This window comes from Octopus sinensis, linkage group LG2, assembly GCF_006345805.1.
Source record: "Octopus sinensis linkage group LG2, ASM634580v1, whole genome shotgun sequence".
Taxonomy (NCBI): domain Eukaryota; kingdom Metazoa; phylum Mollusca; class Cephalopoda; order Octopoda; family Octopodidae; genus Octopus; species Octopus sinensis.
The window spans coordinates 42,256,615-42,277,622 of record NC_042998.1 but is presented as its reverse complement, the minus strand read 5'-3'; the positions used below and the strand labels follow the sequence as shown (position 1 = coordinate 42,277,622).

General features: G+C 36.5%; 1 protein-coding gene and 1 pseudogene across 1 annotated transcript in view; both read right to left on the bottom strand.

The window, feature by feature from the left end:
* LOC115224541 (axonemal dynein light chain domain-containing protein 1-like) overlaps positions 1-21,008 on the bottom strand; it is a 138,465-nt gene that overhangs the window by 43,627 nt on the left and 73,830 nt on the right. Inside the window, exon 20 of the mRNA XM_029795454.2 lies at positions 4,146-4,336. Coding sequence (XP_029651314.2) covers positions 4,146-4,336 — 191 coding nt within the window. The remainder of the gene's footprint in view (positions 1-4,145; positions 4,337-21,008) is intronic.
* Positions 3,390-3,515, bottom strand: LOC115208790 (annotated as a pseudogene).

The following is a 21,008-nucleotide window of genomic DNA, read 5'->3' as shown; positions in this document are numbered from 1 at the left end:
ATTAGAGTTGCTTATAAGCTAAATAATCCAGAGAAACCTTTTACATGAAAAACAACACATAAGATTTTAAATATTAGACTGGTAGTACTGCACTGCTTTATATTCCACTAATTACTCATATAACTAATTGAATTGTGTGAGGAAAATGTCCTTCATGATTAATGAAGTAACACCATTGTTAACTGATACAAAGTTAAAGGAAATGTACTAATACAGATGATACAGATGAATTAAAGCAAATCCAAATTAATAATATATCATGATACAAATACAGTGAAGTAATTCCAAACAATGCTTGTTATGTAGGACAGAGTCAAGGTGAAAAGGAAACACTTAGGAACGATTTTTCAAAGTGGAAATATAAGGAAAAGAGTGAGATTTGCAAGTAATACTGAACTATCAGAATTCAAATCAATTAGAATTGAGCTATTAAAATTGAAGCTATTAGAACTGAAGATGGGCAGAATCATAAGTGGTGAAGTCTGTTGTAAAAAAAAAAAGTTCAAAATATGATCTTGTGCCAAAACTGAAAGCTGTCAGTAAGGAAGAGGTTGTTAACCTGGGAAATGCATTCCTCTTTAACGTAGGCTACAAGTATAATGATCTACATAGGAGAACAATTGCAAACTTGACAGTAGTAATGTACAGTGAGATACATTTGAGCTTTGGGAAAAATCAAAAACTGGAAATGAGGACACTAAAAAATTGGGTAAGACTAGCAGCTACTTCAGTTTGATGCTGTTTTGTTTAGCATCAAGTCATCTCTAATCCTGTTCATCAATGGCATGCAAGTAGCTGCCCAAATGATCTGATGTAACCTATAGATCCATTGTTCCAGATATACTTTGTCAAGCTGAGCACTTGGAGTTAATGAGGTTATTAATGCTGCAGCTATTTCTGTGTGTATGTCTATTTTATGTTTGTATGGAGTGTGTGGGAGAGATAGCATTTTAGGATGCTTTTCTAGATGTAAATCAAAACATCCAAACCAACAGAGGTAGGAAAAGCATCATTGATACATACACATACAGGTCAATCCAATTCACATACAGGTCAATCCAATTCACATACAGGTCCAAATTGTTTGATGACCCTTAACAACAAAAGATATATATCCCTTGAAACATGAATTAACTAGGGAAATTCTAGTTGTCAATCTGTTTTATCAATGTGGCAAACTCTTTACTCTCTCTGAAATGAAAAATGACTTAGCAATATATGTTGAAGTTACAGAAAAATGCATTCAGCTATGGCTGATCATTGATCTAAATGTGCAGTGAATCCAATAAGTTTTAAACCATCAATACATGAGTTGCTGAAATGTTCATAGACTGACCATAGAAAGTGACCAAATGACATTTATTTTCGATATACTACCCTTTGCAGTCCACACTCTTCTATCAGTGTTGCAGTGCTTTGATCCCATTGGTGAAGAAGCTTCCATCCTGTTTCTCACAAACAGTCATCATCATCACTTAGATACTGCCTCCCAGCCAAGTGGTTTTTCATGTTGGAGAACAGATGATAGTTAGATGGGACCAAATCAGGAGGACAGGGAGGATGATCAACTAATTCAAAGCCACAATCACAAACAGAAGCCATTTAAACCAAGGAGTTGTGTGCTGGGGCATTGTCTTCATGAAATAAGATCCCTTTTGTCAGTTTTCTAGGGCATTTGATCCTGATGGCCTTCTATAACTACCTCAGCAAGTTGGCATAATACCTTTCCTTTGATAGTGTGGCCTTTTTGAACATAATCAATAAACACAATGCCTTTTGCATCCCAAAAGGCTGAGGCCGTCACCTTCCCAGCAGATGAAATGACCTTGGCCTTCTTTGGAGCAGGTGAGAGGGGTGTTTGCACTGCATGGATTGTTTCTTTGTCTCTGGCTCAGGAAATGTTCAAGAAAACCAGCTGGATCTGCCTCAAACAATGTCAGATTTTCCTGTGATGTGATCAGCCTAGTGCACTTTTGATCAGGTGTCAGAAGATGTGACACCCACAAAGCAGAAACCTTTGTCATGCCAAGTTCATTGTGTAAAATATTTTCAACTCTCTCATGGGTTATGCTAATAGCATTGGCTATTTGATTTATAGTCAATTACTTGTCATCCATCACTATGTGATGAACACAATGTTTTCCTCGGCTGTGGCAGTTGTAGACTGTCTAGATTTTGGGTCATCTTCAAGACTCTCCCTTCCATTCCTAAATTTAGCTGTCCACTTTAGCACTGTTGCTAAAACTGGAGCATCATCCCCTAATGTAGTAACTATATCAGCATGAATGTCCTTGGGGGTTAAACCATTTTTGTGAAGATATTCGATAACACCATGATGCCAAATGTTGTCCATTTTCAAGAGAAGTCACTACTATATACTTTTGAAGTTTTTGAGCAATCAGATGTAACTTTACCTGAAAAGAAACGATGCAGTTATTAACAAGAAAGTAAATTAATGTATGCAAGACTTCACAGCTCTACCATCACTCCTTCATATTCAGCTCATGAAATTTTCAGCCCACCCTCATAGACAGGCTGCTCACAATAAAAACAAAATGTCACAATAAAGACAAGGTAGAAATACTGATTGACTGTTTCATCCAGCATCATATATTTCCTTTTGGAAACTTAACCAGGACTATCTATCAACGACATTCACTTGTTTGTGTGTGTATATATATATATATATATATATATATATATATATATAAGTTAATACATATCTGTCTATGTAGGTATATGTATGTATGTATATGTACGTATATGTACGTATATGTACGATTATTGTATGTATATGTATGTATATGTACGTATATATATATATATATATACATACACACACACATATATATATACACATACATATATATATATGTATATGTATATATATGTACATATATATATAGATAGATATATATACAGACACACACGCATATGTGTGTGTGTGTGTAAAAATATGAGGGGTTTAGTTCACTTGTAATCTAAATGCAGGGTAAGTGCTGTAGTTGGTCGACCATTCGGTTCCAAGATCACAGGTAAAGCTGGATCTAGGGATCTGTGTTAGGGTTCTGTTATAGCATGTATATATTATGTTAGAGGAAAAAATCAAAATTAAGGCAGAATGAGTATCTCAAGTCATTTAGAATAATTCAATTAGGGTAAGGTGAATTTGAAGTCTTACAGCTGTTTCTGGGATAACCCAAGTGTTTGGTTAGCATGTCTGCGAACTGGGTATGAATATTTTAGACAGGGAAAATTTACAGTTTACAAGGAATAAAATTCAGTTTGCAAGGAATAAAGTAGAAGAATAAATTAGTAAAATAGAAGAATAAAGAGCAAAAGTAGTTAGAAGAATATCAGCAGGAGAATAATGTTCACAACTCATTTTCTTTTTTTTATAGTTGTCCACATTTGGGGCAATCACAAAGGTCAACCCAATCAGTGTGCAATGGAAGGGCCTCACTTTGAGAGAACCACCTTGATGATCATGGTTTACACCTGTTCCCAGTAAGTATATCCTCTGGAAAAGATGAGTTGTGACAACTAAAAAAAAAACAAAATGAGTTGTGAATATTATTCTCCTGCCTATATTCTTCTAACCACTTTTACTCTTTATTCTTTTATTTTACTACTTTATTCTTCTATTTTATTCCTTATAAACCGCAACTTTTACTCCTTGTAAACTGTAAATTTTCCTGCCTAAAATACTCATACCTTGTCTCTGATGATGGAATACCCAGTGCACAGACATGCTAACCAAACACTTGGGTTATCCCAGAAACAGCTGTAAGACTTCAAATTCACCTTACCCTAATTAAATTATTCTAAATGACTTGAGATACTCGTTCTGCCCTGGTTTTGATTTTCCCTCTAATATAATAGAATATATATATATATATATAATATATATGTGTGTGTGTAATAATATATTGTGTGTGTGTGTATATATATATATATATATATATATATATATATATATATATATATAACACACACACATATATATATAATATATTACACACACACATATATATATATATATCAATGTATGTTAGTGTGTATGCAGTGAAAAATCTACTTAAGCACTTATGTAGGAGTAAATGTTTTTTCAAGTAACAATTAACTCATATGAGGCAAGAAGTTACCGTGCAATCTTTTCAGTTAGAGTTTCTACAACAGGAAAAATCAAAGCCCCTTCTTGCACGACTTCAGTAGGTGAAGGATAAGTGGAGTAAAGGACTTCCAGGGTTTCTTTTGAAGAACTCTCACGATCTGGACATAAGTGAATCACAAGATGGCACATCCACATTACAATCTTCAAATGTAGTTGAGTGACCTTTGAACAGAAAGAAAAACCAAAATAACCAGTTAGTGTTTCCAAATATAGTATCACACAAACCATAATGATCCCGCCACACACAGCCTCTACCATGCCACTTTACATCTTGGTTTTGTTTCCACAACCAACACCACCACCCCTATTATTGTCATTATTGCATGGCTGCGTGGTAAGAAGCTTGCTTCCTGACCACATGGTTCAGGGTTCAGTCCCACTGTGTGGCACCTTGGGTGAGTGTCTTCTGTTATAGCCTTGGACCGACCAAAGCCTTGTGAGTGGATTTGGTAGACGGAAACTGAAAGAAGCCTGCCGTATATATATATATATATATACATATATATATTTATGTGTGTGTGTATCTTTGTGTCTGTGTTTGTCCCCCACCATTGCTTGGCAACTGATGTTGGTGTGTTTATGTCCCCAAAACTTAGTGGTTTGGCAAAAGAGACTGATACAATAAGTACTAGGCTTACAAAGAGTAAGTCCTGGGGTTGATTTCTTCAACTGAAACCCTTTGAGATGGTGCTCCAGCATGGCCACAATCAGATGACTGGAAAGTGTAAAAGAGTATCCTCATTATCAGTACCACCACCATTGTCATTGCCACCATCGTCATCATCATCATCATTATCACAATTATCAAATTATCCTCATTATTCATAAATATTTTGGATTGTAATGATGTGGTGTACTTGCATGTATATATGAGTCTAAGAGCTATAAAAAGTGAAAGAGACAGCAAGGGTGTATGAAGAAAATGAGATTAATCTGACACATAACAATTCTGTCTTTTCAGTTTCTTTAGTTATTTTTTAATTTTTTTTATTTTTACTTGTTTCAGTCATTTGACTGCGGCCATGCGGGACTTATTCTTTTGTAAGCCCAGTACTTATTCTATTGGTTCCTTTTGCCGAACCGCTAAGTAACGGGAACATAAACACACCAGCATCGGTTGTCAAGCAATGCTAGGGGGACAAACACAGACACACAAACACACACACATACACATATATATATACATATATACGACAGGTTTCTTTCAGTTTCCGTCTAACAAATCCACTCACAAGGCATTGGTTGGCCCGGGGCTATAGCAGAAGACACTTGCCCAAGATGCCATGCAGTAGGATTGAACCCGGAACCACGTGGTTGGTTAGCAAGCTACTTACCACACAGCCACTCCTACTTACTAAACAGTATATCATACCCAAATAATTTCCGAATGATACTCAGCTGCCTTCTACAAATCTAAGCAAAAAGTAAATGACAAGAAACTAAAGGCATCAAAATGGCCTATATTCAAGAGGAAAAAGAAGACAAAGAAACAGTTTATCTTAGATTTAGTGAAAAAGAAATTACAACATGTAAGACATGGGAAAATTCTATACTTATCTTTATGGTATGATTATCTCAAAAGAAATCAAACAGCAAAGATGTTAGGGTGAAACTGACATGGCTGGAGTGTGGGAGAGAGAAGTGTTCTCTTTCTCTTCCCATACCATTGAAAAAGAATCATGAAGTTTTAACAAACTTTGAAAAGAAAATAAGAAATAATTTGACTGTGACATGAGATAAAACAATTCTAAATCTAACAATCACTATTTAGCTCATACTGAGAAAATTTATCAACTTGAAGTTACTTTCACATTTTACCACGCTGCTTTTTCAAGGAGACCTTAGTCATTTTTCTTCTCAACCATATATTGACACAAGTACCCTCCCCCAGTAAATGAAAAAATAATTGTTTATCAGATGAAGATGACAACACAATCAAAATTGTACTACTGAGGCAAGTCAAAGGTTTTGCAATACTGTTAGTTTGTGGTGTGTATACTACATGACCGAAGCAGTTCAAGCTATGGATGACACCCACCGAGGCTGGTAGTATCGTGGTTTTTGGTGTGCTGACACATTGTGCATTGCTTCATTCTATGTGTCATTTGAAAACTGCACAGATGAACATGCAAGATAGTCTAATTTGAGAACCTATGCTTTAGGAATTCGAACTCGGCCATAATGTTGCAGAAGCAACCAGAAAGTTTGTTGTGCAAAAGGTGAATGCACAGTTGATCCACAGTGCATTTTGGGGGTTGCAAGAACCTTGACAATCAGGCAAGGTCAGTAGGCCTAAAACTGTGGATTCCAAAGCCATGCTCCAAACCATAGAGGCAAATCCAGCAAGAAGCATGAGGTGCACTCAACATCTCATGGATATATGCCATAGTGTGGAAAAAATACCCAGCATTGATTAAAAGTGAGCTCTTCTGTAACAAGACAATGCAAGACTTCATGCCATTGAATGACCCAGAATAAATTCCAGGAACTTGAGGGAATCAAACTGATGCAATAGCCAGTATAAAGTCCAGATCTAGCTCCCTCAGATTATTACTTGTTCCAATACCAACCAGAGGAGCCAATGTATGTTGTATATCTAAGACATAAAGAGTGAAAAATACACCAACAAAACACTGACAGCCTAAAAGCACCTTCAACAATCTCATGAAACTAAAAATAATCTCCTTTATGGCAACACATTCATATTGATTTTACCATTTTAAAATGAGTTGAGATCAAACCCATATCAGACAATGCATACAGTATGACTTTAAAGAGGGCTCTTCAGCAATGAAAGTGGCAAGAAATATTCATTCTGTCTATGAAAAGGAAATTATAATGTCCATACATGCTAATAATAGTTTAGCCAGTTTCACTAAGGAAATTTTTCTCTTGCAGATTGCCCTCAATCTGAATGATCAAGTTTTGTCAAACTTGACCCTCTGAAAACTGTGTACAAAGGAACAAAATAGCACCATTTGACAGTACCACCTGACTGACCCTCATGCCAGTGGCACGTAAAAGCACCCTCTTCACTCTCGTAGTGGTTGGCATTAGGAAGGGCATCCAGCTGTAGAAACTCTGCCAGATCAGATTGGAGCCTGCTGCAGCCATCTGGTTTGCCAGACTTCAGTCAAATCGTCCAACTCATGATAGCATGGAAAGCGGATATTAAACGATGATGATGATGATGATGGGATTATATTATCAATAATGAAGGAAAATATTATCTTGACTGTAAAAATCAATTAAGACCAAAGAAGCATTTGTTTCTTTCCCATCTTTAAATGTGACAGGACTTTCTTTCCAACTGAATATATAAAAACAGATTGAATAGTTGAGAGAAAAAGGCATCAAACTCAAACAACCTCTCTAAATCCCATAATCCTTTCTACTATAGGCACAAGGCCTGAAATTTCAGGGAGGGAGATAGTTGGTTACATTGACCCCAGTATTCAAATGGTATAGATTTTATTGATCCTGAAAGGATGAAAGGCAAAGTCGACTCCAGTGACATTTGAACTTAGAACATGAGAACGGTCAAAATGCCGCTAAGCATTTCACCCTGCATGCTAACGATTCTGCCAGCTCACTGCCTGAATCCAATAATGTAAACTATGTTGAAGTACACAATTCAGTCTTTGATTTCATAGAGACATTGTATATCTGAAGTACTCGATCTCTAAATTGTACCAATATATGTCATAAAGGCACCATCCGAGTGTGATCGTTACCAGCGTCGCCTTATTGGTACTTGAACCCCATGCTAGTAGGGTGCTAAGAGCACAATCCAAGCGTGATCGTTGCCAGAGCGGCTAACTGGCTGCCGTGCCGGTGGCACGTAAAAGGCACCATTCGAGTGTGACCGTTACCAGTATCGCCTTACTGGCACCTGTGACAGTGACATGTGTAAAAAGATTTGAGCAAGATCATTGCCAGTACCGCCTGACTGGCCCCATCCTGGTGGCGCACAAAAGCACCCACTACACTCTCGGAGTGGTTGGCGTTAGGAAGGGTATCCAGCTGTAGAAACTCTGCCAGATCAAGATTGGAGCCTGGTGCAACCATCTGGTTTGCCAGCCCTCAGTCAAATCGTCCAACCCATGCTAGCATGGAAAGCGGATGTTAAACGATGATAATGATGATGATGATCTGTTTGAACCACACAGACCTGGGACTGCACAGCAATAGCAACAATAACAATATCCACAATAAATCTTTGTTTAATTGTTTTAGGGAACTCCAGTTTTGATTTTTTTTTCTTTCAGAAGGGTGTGTGTCATAAACAAAAGAAACATAAATGAGTAAAATAAGAGAGAATAAAGCCCTATGAAATATAAAACATATAAAGCTATCAACCAGTTAGAATAAGAAGTTACTTCCTGATATTCTTTGTTTTCTCAACATTGCTGTTTTCACTGAAATGTAATTGTTTAATTGTTTTGTACCATAGTGTCAACAAAGTTACACTAGAAATATGAGATTCATTTGCTTGATATGGATTTCTGAGTGTTAGCAGCGGTGAATGGGTGGGAATAGGTTAGGCAGAAAGATGTGACACAGTGCAGGAGCTCTTTTTTATCATAATGATAACCCCACCATAACCCCTCTGAAAAATAAAAACTATGATTATTTGCACATGTAAATGTGTGTGTTTGTGAACAAATGTGTCTGTGTGTATGTGCATGCATGTGAATGTGTGAGTGTGTGCATGTGTATGTGTGCATGCATGTTTTTTTTTAATATTTATCTTCGTTGGAAACAGTATGATGGTACTGGGCTAAATGCTCAGCAATAATAATATTTAATTTCTTTCTTCTAAGTTCAAATCCCACTGGAGTCATTGCTTATCTTTTATCCTCTGGGATTTGAAAAATGAGAACCAGCATGTGTTGGTATCGGTTTAATGAGCCATAATACCCGACACTCTAGATGGCCTTGGTAAATGTAACAAAATCTATATTTTCTTTCCTTTCTTTTCTTTTTATTATCAAATTCTTTGTTTATCAGATAGTACTTTATGCAAATTAGAGACTGAGTATCTGTATTTTTTGAAAGTCTCAATCAAAATCAAAATCAAAATCAAATCAAATCAGATATCAGAAAACAGAACCAAAATCGAAGTCGATCAACATCAATGGAAATTGCAGCTGTGATACCAGTGCCAGTGACAAGTAAGCGAACCATCCGATCGTGGCCGTTGCCAGTGCCGCCCCGACTGGCCTCCGTGCCGGTGGCACGTAAAAAGCACCATCCGTTCATGGCCGTCGCCAGCCTCGCCTGGCCCCCATGCTGGTGGCACGTAAAAAGCATCATCCGATCATGGCCGTTGCCAGCCTCGCCTGGCCCCCGTGACAGTGGCACGTAAAAAGCACCATCCGATCATGGCCGTCGCCAGCCTCGACTGGCCCCCGTGCCGGTGGCACGTAAAAAGCACCATCCTTCCGTGGCCGTTTGCCAGCCCCGTCTGGCACCTGTGCGGGTGGCACGTAAAAAGCACCCACTAAACTCACGGAGTGGTTGGCGTTAGGAAGGGCATCCAGCAGTAGAAACACTGCCAGATCAGACCGGGCCTGATGCAGCCTTCTGGCTTCCCAGACCCTAGTTGAACCGTCCAACCCATGCTAGCATGGAAAGAGGACGCTAAATGATGATGATAATGATGATGATGATAGTTGAATGAGATTTGTAGTTTGCAAATTTATCTGTTACAAAGTTCAACTTCTTAAAATTATCTAAGGAATATAGTTACATATACAAGAATCTCAATAATCATGGAAACAAATGTTAGCCCATAATCTTTGTATAGAATATTTAGATTCCTCATTTTATGTCCAATAATTTATTTTAGCAGTGACATCTGTATCCTCTAAGAAATTGCTGGCAACACTGCTTATGTATTAGCAATTTATTAATCAATCTAGCTTCAAATTGGTCTATCCATTCAACTTAAGCCCATAGTAATAATCTTATTTACTATAAGCACATGGGCTGAAATTTTGATGGGAAGGGGCTAATCAGTTACACTACCCCAGTGCTCAACTAGTACATGTTTTTATCAACCCCAAAAGGATGAAAGGCAAAGTCAATCTCAGCAGAATTTGAACTCAGGACATAAAGCGAGAAGAAATGCTATGGAGCAGTTTGTCCAGCTATTCAGTAACTAATGAAATCCCAACAAAATCATGAGCACTCTTTTTCTGTCCACAAAGATATTGATGATTTTCAAACAACTTACACATGCAAGTGCTACCAGCTCTGCATACCAAATGCCAGCATGTTTATGGGGCCATCAGGAGAGAATGTGTGCCATTTCGGGGCCTACCTCTCGACGGCATCATTGCGCATCGGCCCGCCTCACTGATATGAGGCCCCACTTGCTAGATCAACTGGTTATCAAATAAAGCTCAATATTCTTCTAGCCATTGCTCATCGTCTCTTTTTAACCAAATCCAGTGGCTAGCCTTTTCCACTGTAATTTGGATATCGATCATGGTGGTATTTACTTTACGATGAGTTAGGCCTAATGATAACAACAGTCGCATCACACTGTGTCCTGAGAGCACGAAAGTAATGAAATCTCCAGTTGGTACTTTCATTTTTTTTTTTCACTGTTTTTGAGATCAATTTGGTTCTTTAAAGCATCTAGTTATTACATATAGTTATGGCTAAAACCTGTCATATGGCATGGCATCTATATCTACTGAAGAATTAATTTTGATAAAACTTCAAATTACCTTTTTCTCTCTCGGAGAACTATTAGGTCTAACATCTGCACTTAGTAGATGTCATAAAATGGGCATTCCACTCATATTCTTCGTTTCTGTGGATGTATATTTCTATACATTTTTGCATGTGATTTACTATGTTTATGATCCCTACATGTGTATAATTTTGTCCTTTGTTTAATTATGACATCATACTTGTTAGGAAGATAGTACAATATTTAATTGACAGCTCAGAAGAATGGTAATGAAATGTATCAATCACATCTCTGGCATTAATCCTAAGTAACCAACACATTGTTGCACATCAATATTCTTCCTACATACATTTTCATTTTCTGCATGAAACTTTTACTGTCATTCATTCACCATCCATTACATGAGGGTAATATTATGGTTGCTGTTCAGGAATATATTTTTCTACTCTGCCATTCCAGATTTTATTTTTGTGATATTCATTCAAACATCTGGGTGATATATATAGAGATTTCTTTCAAACTAAATCTTTGCCAATGAACACATTGATTTTCTCATATAAGTAAGATGGCTCTTTGAAGTCTCAGCATTTATCAGTTAAAAGGTGTCCATATAAGATAGATGAGGGGATTAACCACAGCAGCCATTAGAATGTAGTAATTGATCTTCCTTTATTTATGGTAGCATTAGTCAATAGGACAGATGATGAAGTTCCTTTTGTAGTTTTAGTAATACAAATGAATAATTAGTTTTCATCATTCATCTTGACAAATGACAAATTGTATTTTAAAAATAAAGGTATACCATAACCAAGTTCAGAACTAAGGTGCAAAATTATTGATAGCATTCTTTTGAATTTTTGAATACTGGAACAACAATAAACCTAACAATATGTTTCTCTGAAATGTTTCAATTGCAATAATAGTAGGAAAATACCATAATAGGTTATTCTAGTTTTCAGAACAATATATTATACTTACAGAAAATAGAGAAACAAATGTATTTTGATGATGCAGTTTCACATGCATGCACACACACACACACACACACATATGTATATGTGTATATTTATATATATATGTGTTTATGTATAATATATATATATATATATATATATATATATATATACCAGGCTGAGTTAAAAGTAAGCAATGTTTTGAACCATGAAGAATTTATACCAGATTTTTGTATAGTTTTGAATTTTTTAAACATTTTTTTGCAATTGTCTAATAATAAAGACATAGACTTGCCCAAATGCATCAATAATTACAAACATCTGAAACTGTCAAAGTGCGATATTCAAGCAATTTTGCTATTCAACTTCAAAAAAAGGACATAAAGCAACTGAAACTGCACATTTCAATGAAACATTGGTGAGGAAATGACCAGTGAGTGATCAGCTCAAAAATGGTTTAAACAATTTCGCAGTTGAGACCTGAGCCTTGAAGATCATAAGCATAGTGGATACCCATCTTTCATCAATGACAGTCAATTAAGGACTGTCATTGAGAAAGGTCTATGTAAAACCACTCAAGAACTGGCAAAAGAACCTCAAGTTAACCAGAAAACTGCCTGCAACCATTTGTGTGTGATCAGAAAAGCTCAACAAATGGGGTGCCACACGATTTGAATGAAAATCTGAAAATGTGCTGATATGCAATTTGTTCATCATTTTTTCTCCATAACCAGACTGATCCATTTCTCAACTTGCAATGAAAAGTGGATTCTGTACAATAATAAAAAAACATTCTTCACAGTGGTTGGACAAAAATGAAGCACCAAAAACCTTCCTTAAACCCAAGCTCTTCAGAAGGAAGGTTATAGTGACTGCTTGGTAGTGTTCTGCTGGACTCATCGACTATAACTTCTTAAAACTCAGAAAAACCATTACTGCAGAAACATATTGCCATGAAATTGCCAAAATGAATGAGAAACTGCTACTCCTCTGTCCCAAACTGGTCAACAGCAGAGGGCCAATCATTTTTCATGACAATGCTTGACCATACATTTCACTAATGATACTCCAGAAGTTGAGGGAACTAGGCTACGAAGTTCTTGCCCACCCAGCTTATTCCCCAGACCTTTCTCCTACTGATCACCACTTTTTCAAGCACCTTGATGGTTTCCTGCGAGAGGAGTTCAAAAATCAAATTGATGCTGAAATTGCATTCAAAGAGTTCATCAGCTCCAGAACTCCAGATTTTTATGTTACCGGAATAAACAAACTTGTAACTCATAGACAAAAATGTGTTGATTGTAATGATTATTACTTTGATGAATGAAATTTCCGCATTGTTGAAATATATTGTAATGAATTTCATGTTCCAAAACGTTACTCACTTTTTACTCAGCCTGATATATATGAATATGTATATATATATATGTATGCATACATATGTGTGTGTGTGTGTGTGCGTGTGTGTGAGTGTGTGTGAGTGTGTGTGTGTGTATACACATATATATATGTACATATATGTACACACATACACACACACACACATATATATATATATATATATATATATAAGAATCTAATTAACACATAGAACAGACTGAAAATCAGCAGAAAAATATCAATGGAACAATAGCACCCCCCCACTCCCCTCAACATGCCACAACTACTAAGGACAGAATGAAAAATAATAAATTCAGGGTACAAACAGAGTATTACACAAACCCATAGATGCACACTTGACACACACATATCCTACAACACAGACACTAATACAGGTAAAGACATAAACGCATGCGCAGATAGGGTTACATAACAGAGAAAAAATGTAATAGACAGGACAAGACCAGAGAGGAGTAGAGATATGAGGAACAGAAACTCACTGAAGAGGTCACATGTGTGATGAAAGAACTCTGATTATAAAGCTAAAGTGAAGATTGAATAAATAGTACAAGTGTTTATTGGCATATATATATATATATATATATATATATATAATATATATATATACAGAAGTACAAACAAAGGTTACAAACCTCATTCAGGGATTGCAAAATCCTATGAAAGCACTGGTTAGTTACCAAATACAAAGAATGTTGACCACTACAGTTAATACTCAACTGCAAGGTAACTATATAAACCATGGTTTATATATATTCATTTATTATGAGATAAGAAAATAGAGAGGTAATTGATAAATTATTATTTATTAATTAAAAAATTGACAAACATCCCTTACAGCTGTTTCAATTCCAGACCATCAGAAAACTAATTAATAAAATTAAAAATTATTTCAAAGTACTCCAGTACTCCAGCATGGCCACAATCCTATGAAACTATTAAAAGAATGAAATAATATATATTCATGCGCTTAGGTACACACACACATGCACATATGTATGTATGTATGTATGTATGTATGTATGTATGTATGTATGTATGTATGTATGTATGTATGTATGTGTGTATGTATGTATGTATGTATGTATTTGAGGTAGGTTCAATGATATTTGTTTACAAAGAACTGGGTGAGGACATTCAAATGAAAACAACATTTATAATGCCTAAGTACAATCTGTTGAAGTGAAAATTGCTAATCTGATAAGAAACTGCACTACCTAATTATGAATAATGAATTCACATCTGCTAAAAGAGTTTTGTTCTGTTTCTGCACAGAACAATTTATTTTACATTACTTCAAATCATTTACATATTGAAAACAAGTACCAGATCATCTGGGAATGTTATACTTGTGGTAAACTGGTGTTCTATCCACAGAGACGATTCTCTGTTATCCACTTCACATAATGAAACTAGAGCTAAGCACCAGCTCTCAAGCATCTCGGGGCCTGGGAGTCATTTACTTAACATACAAATTTTGGTCATGCAGTGAAATATATTTTTTTGTTGTACTGCTTACATTTTCCCATGCATGCATTGTTGGTTCTTTTATTTGTTTTTTGGGTTTTTTGCTTTTTTTTCAAGCTGGATACTCTTTCTACCATTAAACAGTTCTTCACAAAAGTATGTCCCAGCTGTTTGTTGCTCAGTAGACTAAAGGGTTATAATCTTGATTGGAAGCAGGTGAGGATTTGCATCAGGAATGGCATCTGGTTATAGAAGAACTGTGAAAAACTTAATTCATAATTTACAGGCACAGTCTTGGACAAGGACATCTTTGAAAACAATATTCTTTGTTATACACTTACTGCAGTTTTTTTCTAGAGAGCTGATTTCTTTTATTTTTATTGTTATATCAAGAAATAAGTAACCTTAACTATGGAACAAAACTGAAGACATTCAGTTTCCAAAATATTATTCTGCTCTGACATAACTATAGAGGCAAAGCTTTAACAAATCTTAATGTACTCTACTGAATCTTCATTTTCATATCAGAGAAAAGTACATATGGCTAGATTTAAACCTACTGCCCAGTGAAGAACAGTAACCACTCCAATGAACTGTGGATTCTAGAAAAAAATATATATTCATAATATATATATATCATACTTAATTTAAAATATATTTATCAGTCATCTTATGAATAACATAAATAAATATTGTTTCTATAAACATTATATCTTTGATTTTATTCAAGAATTTTTACATTTATTAAGAATAGTATGAATAGTATTAATAGTATAAATACTGATATGTTTTTAGTTCCATTCCATAGTTAAAATATTACATATATAGATCCATAGATGAATATTATAGAAGAGCAACCCCCCCCCCCGTCCAATGGACGGTGCTGAGTTGTCAAACATTTAAACCAAATTTTCTCAAAACAACTTGTTCAACCGTCCCACAGGCCTCCCCTTTGAGAAACACTGATTTAACCTGAATTTGAGACACCAGCAAAAGAAATAAAGATAGACTTTTTTCTATTCCAAGAAAAATGATTTTACAAATGCACGTTCCCACGGCTTTATCGATCACATTCTCACCTGGAATTGATTTTTGTAATTTTTTCAAGACTTATACACACCCTGATACTGTCTGTATCTACATATCAAATTTGAGCGCAATCGGATGGAGGATGCCCACACACACACAGACAGAACAGATTTTATATAATAGATTTCACAGTCAATTTCAGATGTTGCAAAATTATCAAAACAGACTGTGTGTAGGTTATATATACATAAATAATAAGCTTATGTATATGAGAGATGGGTTTTCTTTAAATTATATATAGTTGATGTTATATCTTTGGTAAATTCCCTTTGTTTTGTATTTATTCAAATAGATTTGAAATACTAATAGTAGAATCCTTTTACATATCCAGATACTTATATCAGATTAAAATGTTTAAAAAGATCAATCAAAAGTAATATGCAGAAGCTATTCAGTTAACTGCTAAGAAATTTAAAACTGGTTTTATCCATAGAGAAATCGAGATATTCAAAAGTAAATTCATCCAATAAGAACCAAACTACTTTTAATGTTTGATTAAATACGAAATGCTGATGTAAGACTATTCAAAATATATCCTCTTGAGAATAAGACTAAAAATGGACCAACAAATCATAATGAAATATGAACATAGGGAATTTACTCTTTTAAATTCCAACTATCATTCAAAAATCTGAAAAGGCCATGTGACAGAAAAAGAAAATATACTAATCTTGAATATAGGAACAGACATAGCTGTGTAGTAAGAAGCTTAATTTAAAAAAAAAAAAAAAAGGTGAGCTGGCAGAAACGTTAGCATGCAGGGCGAAATGCTTAGCAGTATTTCGTCTGCTGCTACATTCTGAGTTCAAATTCCACCAAGGTCAACTTTGCCTTTCATCCTTTCGGGGTTGATTAAATAAGTACCAGTTATGCACTGGGGTCGATATAATCAACTTAATCCATTTGTCCTCTCTGTGTGTAGCCCCTTGTGGGCAGTAAAGAAATAAGAAGCTTGATTCCCAACCACACAGTTCTGGGTTCAGTCCCACTGCATAACACGTTGGCAAAGTATCTTCTACTATCGCCTCAAGCCAACCAAAGCCTTGTAAGTGGATTTGGTATGTGGAAACTGAAATAAGTTCATATATATATATTTGTATGTATGTCTTTGTGTCTGTGTTTGTCCCTCTACCACCCTCTTGACAACTGGTGTTGGTGTGCTTACATGCCTGTAACTCAGTGGTTCAGCAAAAGAGATCAACAGACATCAAAAAATTAGTACTGGGGTCGATTCATTTGACTAAAAATTCTTCAAAACAGTGCCCCAGCATGGTCACAGTCTAATAAATGAAACAAGTAAAAGATAAAAGAACATGGACATAGTTTCAATTTAATGTGAATATTTGTGTCCAGCCAGGCATGTGCAAGCTTGTGTGTGTGTGTGTGTGGTGTGTGTGTGTGTGTGTGTGTGTGTGTGTGTGTGTGTATGTGTGTGTGTGTGTGTATTTGTGTCCAGCCACATATTTAAAAGTTTGTGTATGTACATGTGTGTGCATTTGTATATGTGCATGTTTGTGCTTATTTGAGTCCAACCACAATAGAAAAACTTTGTGTGTGTTTTTATACATGTGTTAGATTGGATATAAGAAAAAAATTATAATCATTAGAAAGAGTAACACTAATTCAGATCTATATTTTGAAGATTGGATAAATTGTAATTTATTATAATTTAATGAAAAATAATTATTTTTTATTGTTTTATATCTAATTTGACATTTTAATATTGATAGTATGGAGTGTTTTTATTATTTTTCTATCTATCATATTTAATTATCTATTTCTTTGTAATTTGGGTTCTTGCATGAAAAGGGAATAGATTGTGACAAATGTAATCCATTCATACACATAAAAATAGGTACAACTCAATTGTTCCTCAAGATATTGAGAGAGAAATCTTCAGACTTTGCAGAATAAAATGTAAATTATTTTGCCGTGTGGAAGAAGTCTTAGACTAAACACATCATTAGAATGAGGTGAAATATCAAAGAGATATGAAAGTGTTAAAAGATTAGACTATGAGTAGTAAAGGAGAGAAAAAAAAATTAACAGTTAATGGAGGAGGAAGAAGAGGAGGAAATTAGTGTTTATAAGAGGGCAATGGTCAAAGTGAGAACAAAGTCAACAGGCACACTGGAAAATTTGATAAAACAGAAAGAAGAGCAGAATTAAGATCAGGAAATAAACATAATAAATATACATATATGTTTTGTTTTAGTTTATATTGCACTTTGAGAACAATAGAATTCTTGAATACAAAGCAAGTGTGTTTTTTTTATTCTTCTTCCAATGTTTTCTTAAGTAAATCAGTACAATATACATGCACAAACATATACAACAGGGATACAAACATACATAGACATATGTGTGTGGATGGGTAGGTGTGATCAACTTGAATGCTAAGACTATAATGTGCGCAAACACACACACACATACACATCATCATCATAATCATCATCATCATCATCATCATCATCATCGTCATTATCACCACCATCATCATCATTGTTTAACATCCATCTTCCATGGTTGACAGGAGTTGGCCATGTAGAAAAACTACCCTGGGCTGTTGTATCCGTTTTGGTAGGTATTTTACAGCTGGATGCCCTACCTAACAACCACTTCACAGAGTGGATTCAGTGCTTTTTACGTGGCACTTGTATAGGTGAGGTTAGTTCTGGCATGATTTTTACAGCTGGATGTCCTTCCAAATGCCAACCATGTTACAGTGTGGATTGGATGCTTTCTGCTATAAACACAAGACCTGAAATTTTGAGGGGAGTGCTCAACTGGTACTTATTTTATCAACCTAAATGGATGAAAGGCAAAGTAAAACTCAGCAGAATTTGGACTCAGAATATAAGCCAGGAGAAAATATCTAGACATATATATATATATATATACATACACACACTCACATGTATGCGTGTGAGTGTGTGTGTGTGTCTGTCCGTATGTGTTTGAGTGTGAGTGTGTATGTATTTATATATATTTATATATATATAAATATATAATACATATAATAAATTAATAAGGGTGAGAGAATTAGATACTAATTTAATAGTATATCTATTCAACACCAAGTGGCCTAGTGCTCCGAGAAACCTGGATTATTATAATATTTTATAACATATTATAATATTTTTACAAAATAAATATAAGTATATAAATATATATTATATATATATATCTCATCATCATCATCGTTTAACGTCCGTTCTCTATGCTAGCATGGGTTGGACAGTTCGACCGGGGATCTGGGAAGCCAGAAGGCTGCACCAGGCTCCAGTCTGATCTGGCAGTGTTTCTACAGCTGGATGCCCTTCCTAACGCCAACCACTCCGTGAGTGTAGTGGGTGCTTTTTATGTGCCACCTGCACAGGTGCCAGGCAAGGCTTGCAATGGCCACGTTCGGATTAGAAACCTGGATTATTATAATATTTTATAACATATTATAATATTTTTACAAAATAAATATAAGTATATAAATATATATTATATATATATATCTCATCATCATCATCGTTTAACGTCCGTTCTCTATGCTAGCATGGGTTGGACAGTTCGACCGGGGATCTGGGAAGCCAGAAGGCTGCACCAGGCTCCAGTCTGATCTGGCAGTGTTTCTACAGCTGGATGCCCTTCCTAACGCCAACCACTCCGTGAGTGTAGTGGGTGCTTTTTATGTGCCACCTGCACAGGTGCCAGGCAAGGCTTGCAATGGCCACGTTCGGATTGGTGCATTTTACATGCCACCGGCACGGAAGCCAGTCAAGGCGGCACTGGCATCGGCCACGATTCGGATGGTGTTTTTTATGTGCCACCGGCATTGAAGCCAGTCAAGGCGGCACTGGCATCGGCCACGATTCGGATAGTGCTTTTTACATGCCACCGGCACGGAAGCCAGTTTAGGCGGCACTGGCATCAGCCACGTTCAGATGGTGCTTTTATGTGCCACCGTCTCAGGGATCACAACTGCAGTTTCCATTGATTTTTATGTTGGTGTACTTGACTCAATGGATCTCCTCAAGCACAGGGTGGAAATGGTGTTTCTTCACTTGCCACCTGCACAGGAGTCAGTCCAGCGGTCCTGGCAACTGCCGGGTGCCAGTCATAGGATTGGTTCAATTTCGATTCCAATTTCACTTGCCCCAACAGGTTTTAGCAAGCAGAGTTTAGTGTCCAATGATGGGAGGTTGGCATGGGTGCCTGTCGTTGGATGAGGTTCGATTTCGACTTCGCTTGCCTCAACAGGTCTTTGTGTGTCCAAAGGAGGAAAGACTTGCATAAGTGGGCTGGACTCACTTGTCCTGCCGGGTCTTCTCATACACAGCATATTTCCAAAGGTCTCGGTCGCTAGTCATTGCCTCGGTGAGGCCTAAAGTTCGAAGGTTGTGCTTCACCACCTCGTCCCAGGTTTTCCTGGGTCTACCTCTTCCATGGGTTCCCTCAACTGCTAGGGATTGGCACTTTTTCACACACCTATCTTCATCCATTCTCGCCACATGACCATACCAGCGCAATCTTCTCTCTTGCACACCGCAGCTGATGCTTCTTAGGTCCAACATTTCTCTCAAGGTACTAACACTCTGTCGAGTATGCACACTGACATTACACATCCATCAGAGCATACTGGCTTCATTCCTCGTGAGCTTACGCATGTCCTCAGCAGTCACAGCCCATGTTTCACTGCCATGTAGCATGGCTGTTCGTACACATGCATCACACAGTCTGCCTTTTATTCTGAGCAAGAGGCCTTTAGTCACCAGCAGAGGTAAGAGCTCCCTGAACTTTGCCCAGGCTATTCTTACTCTAGCAGTTACACTTTCAGCACACCCACCCCACTACTGACTTGGTCACCTAGATAATGGAAGCTATCAACTACTTCTAGTTTTTTCCCCTGGAAAGTGACAGAAATTGTTTTCTGCAGATTTTCAGAGTTTATTGCTCCTGAGCATCTGCTACATACAAAAACTATCTTCCCAGTTAGCCTTCCTTTGACATTGCTGCACCTCTTATGTGTCCATAGCTTACACTGGGTACATCTTATAGAGTTTCTACCTACGCCTTTTCTACAGATCGAGCAGGGCCATCTACCTGAAGGCATTTGTGGTTTGTCTACCTTCCTACTTATTAGGACTTTGGTTTTAGCTAGGTTGACTCTAAGGCCCATCGATTCTAATCCCTCCATCCACACCTGGAACTTCTCCTCCAGTTCTGATAGTGA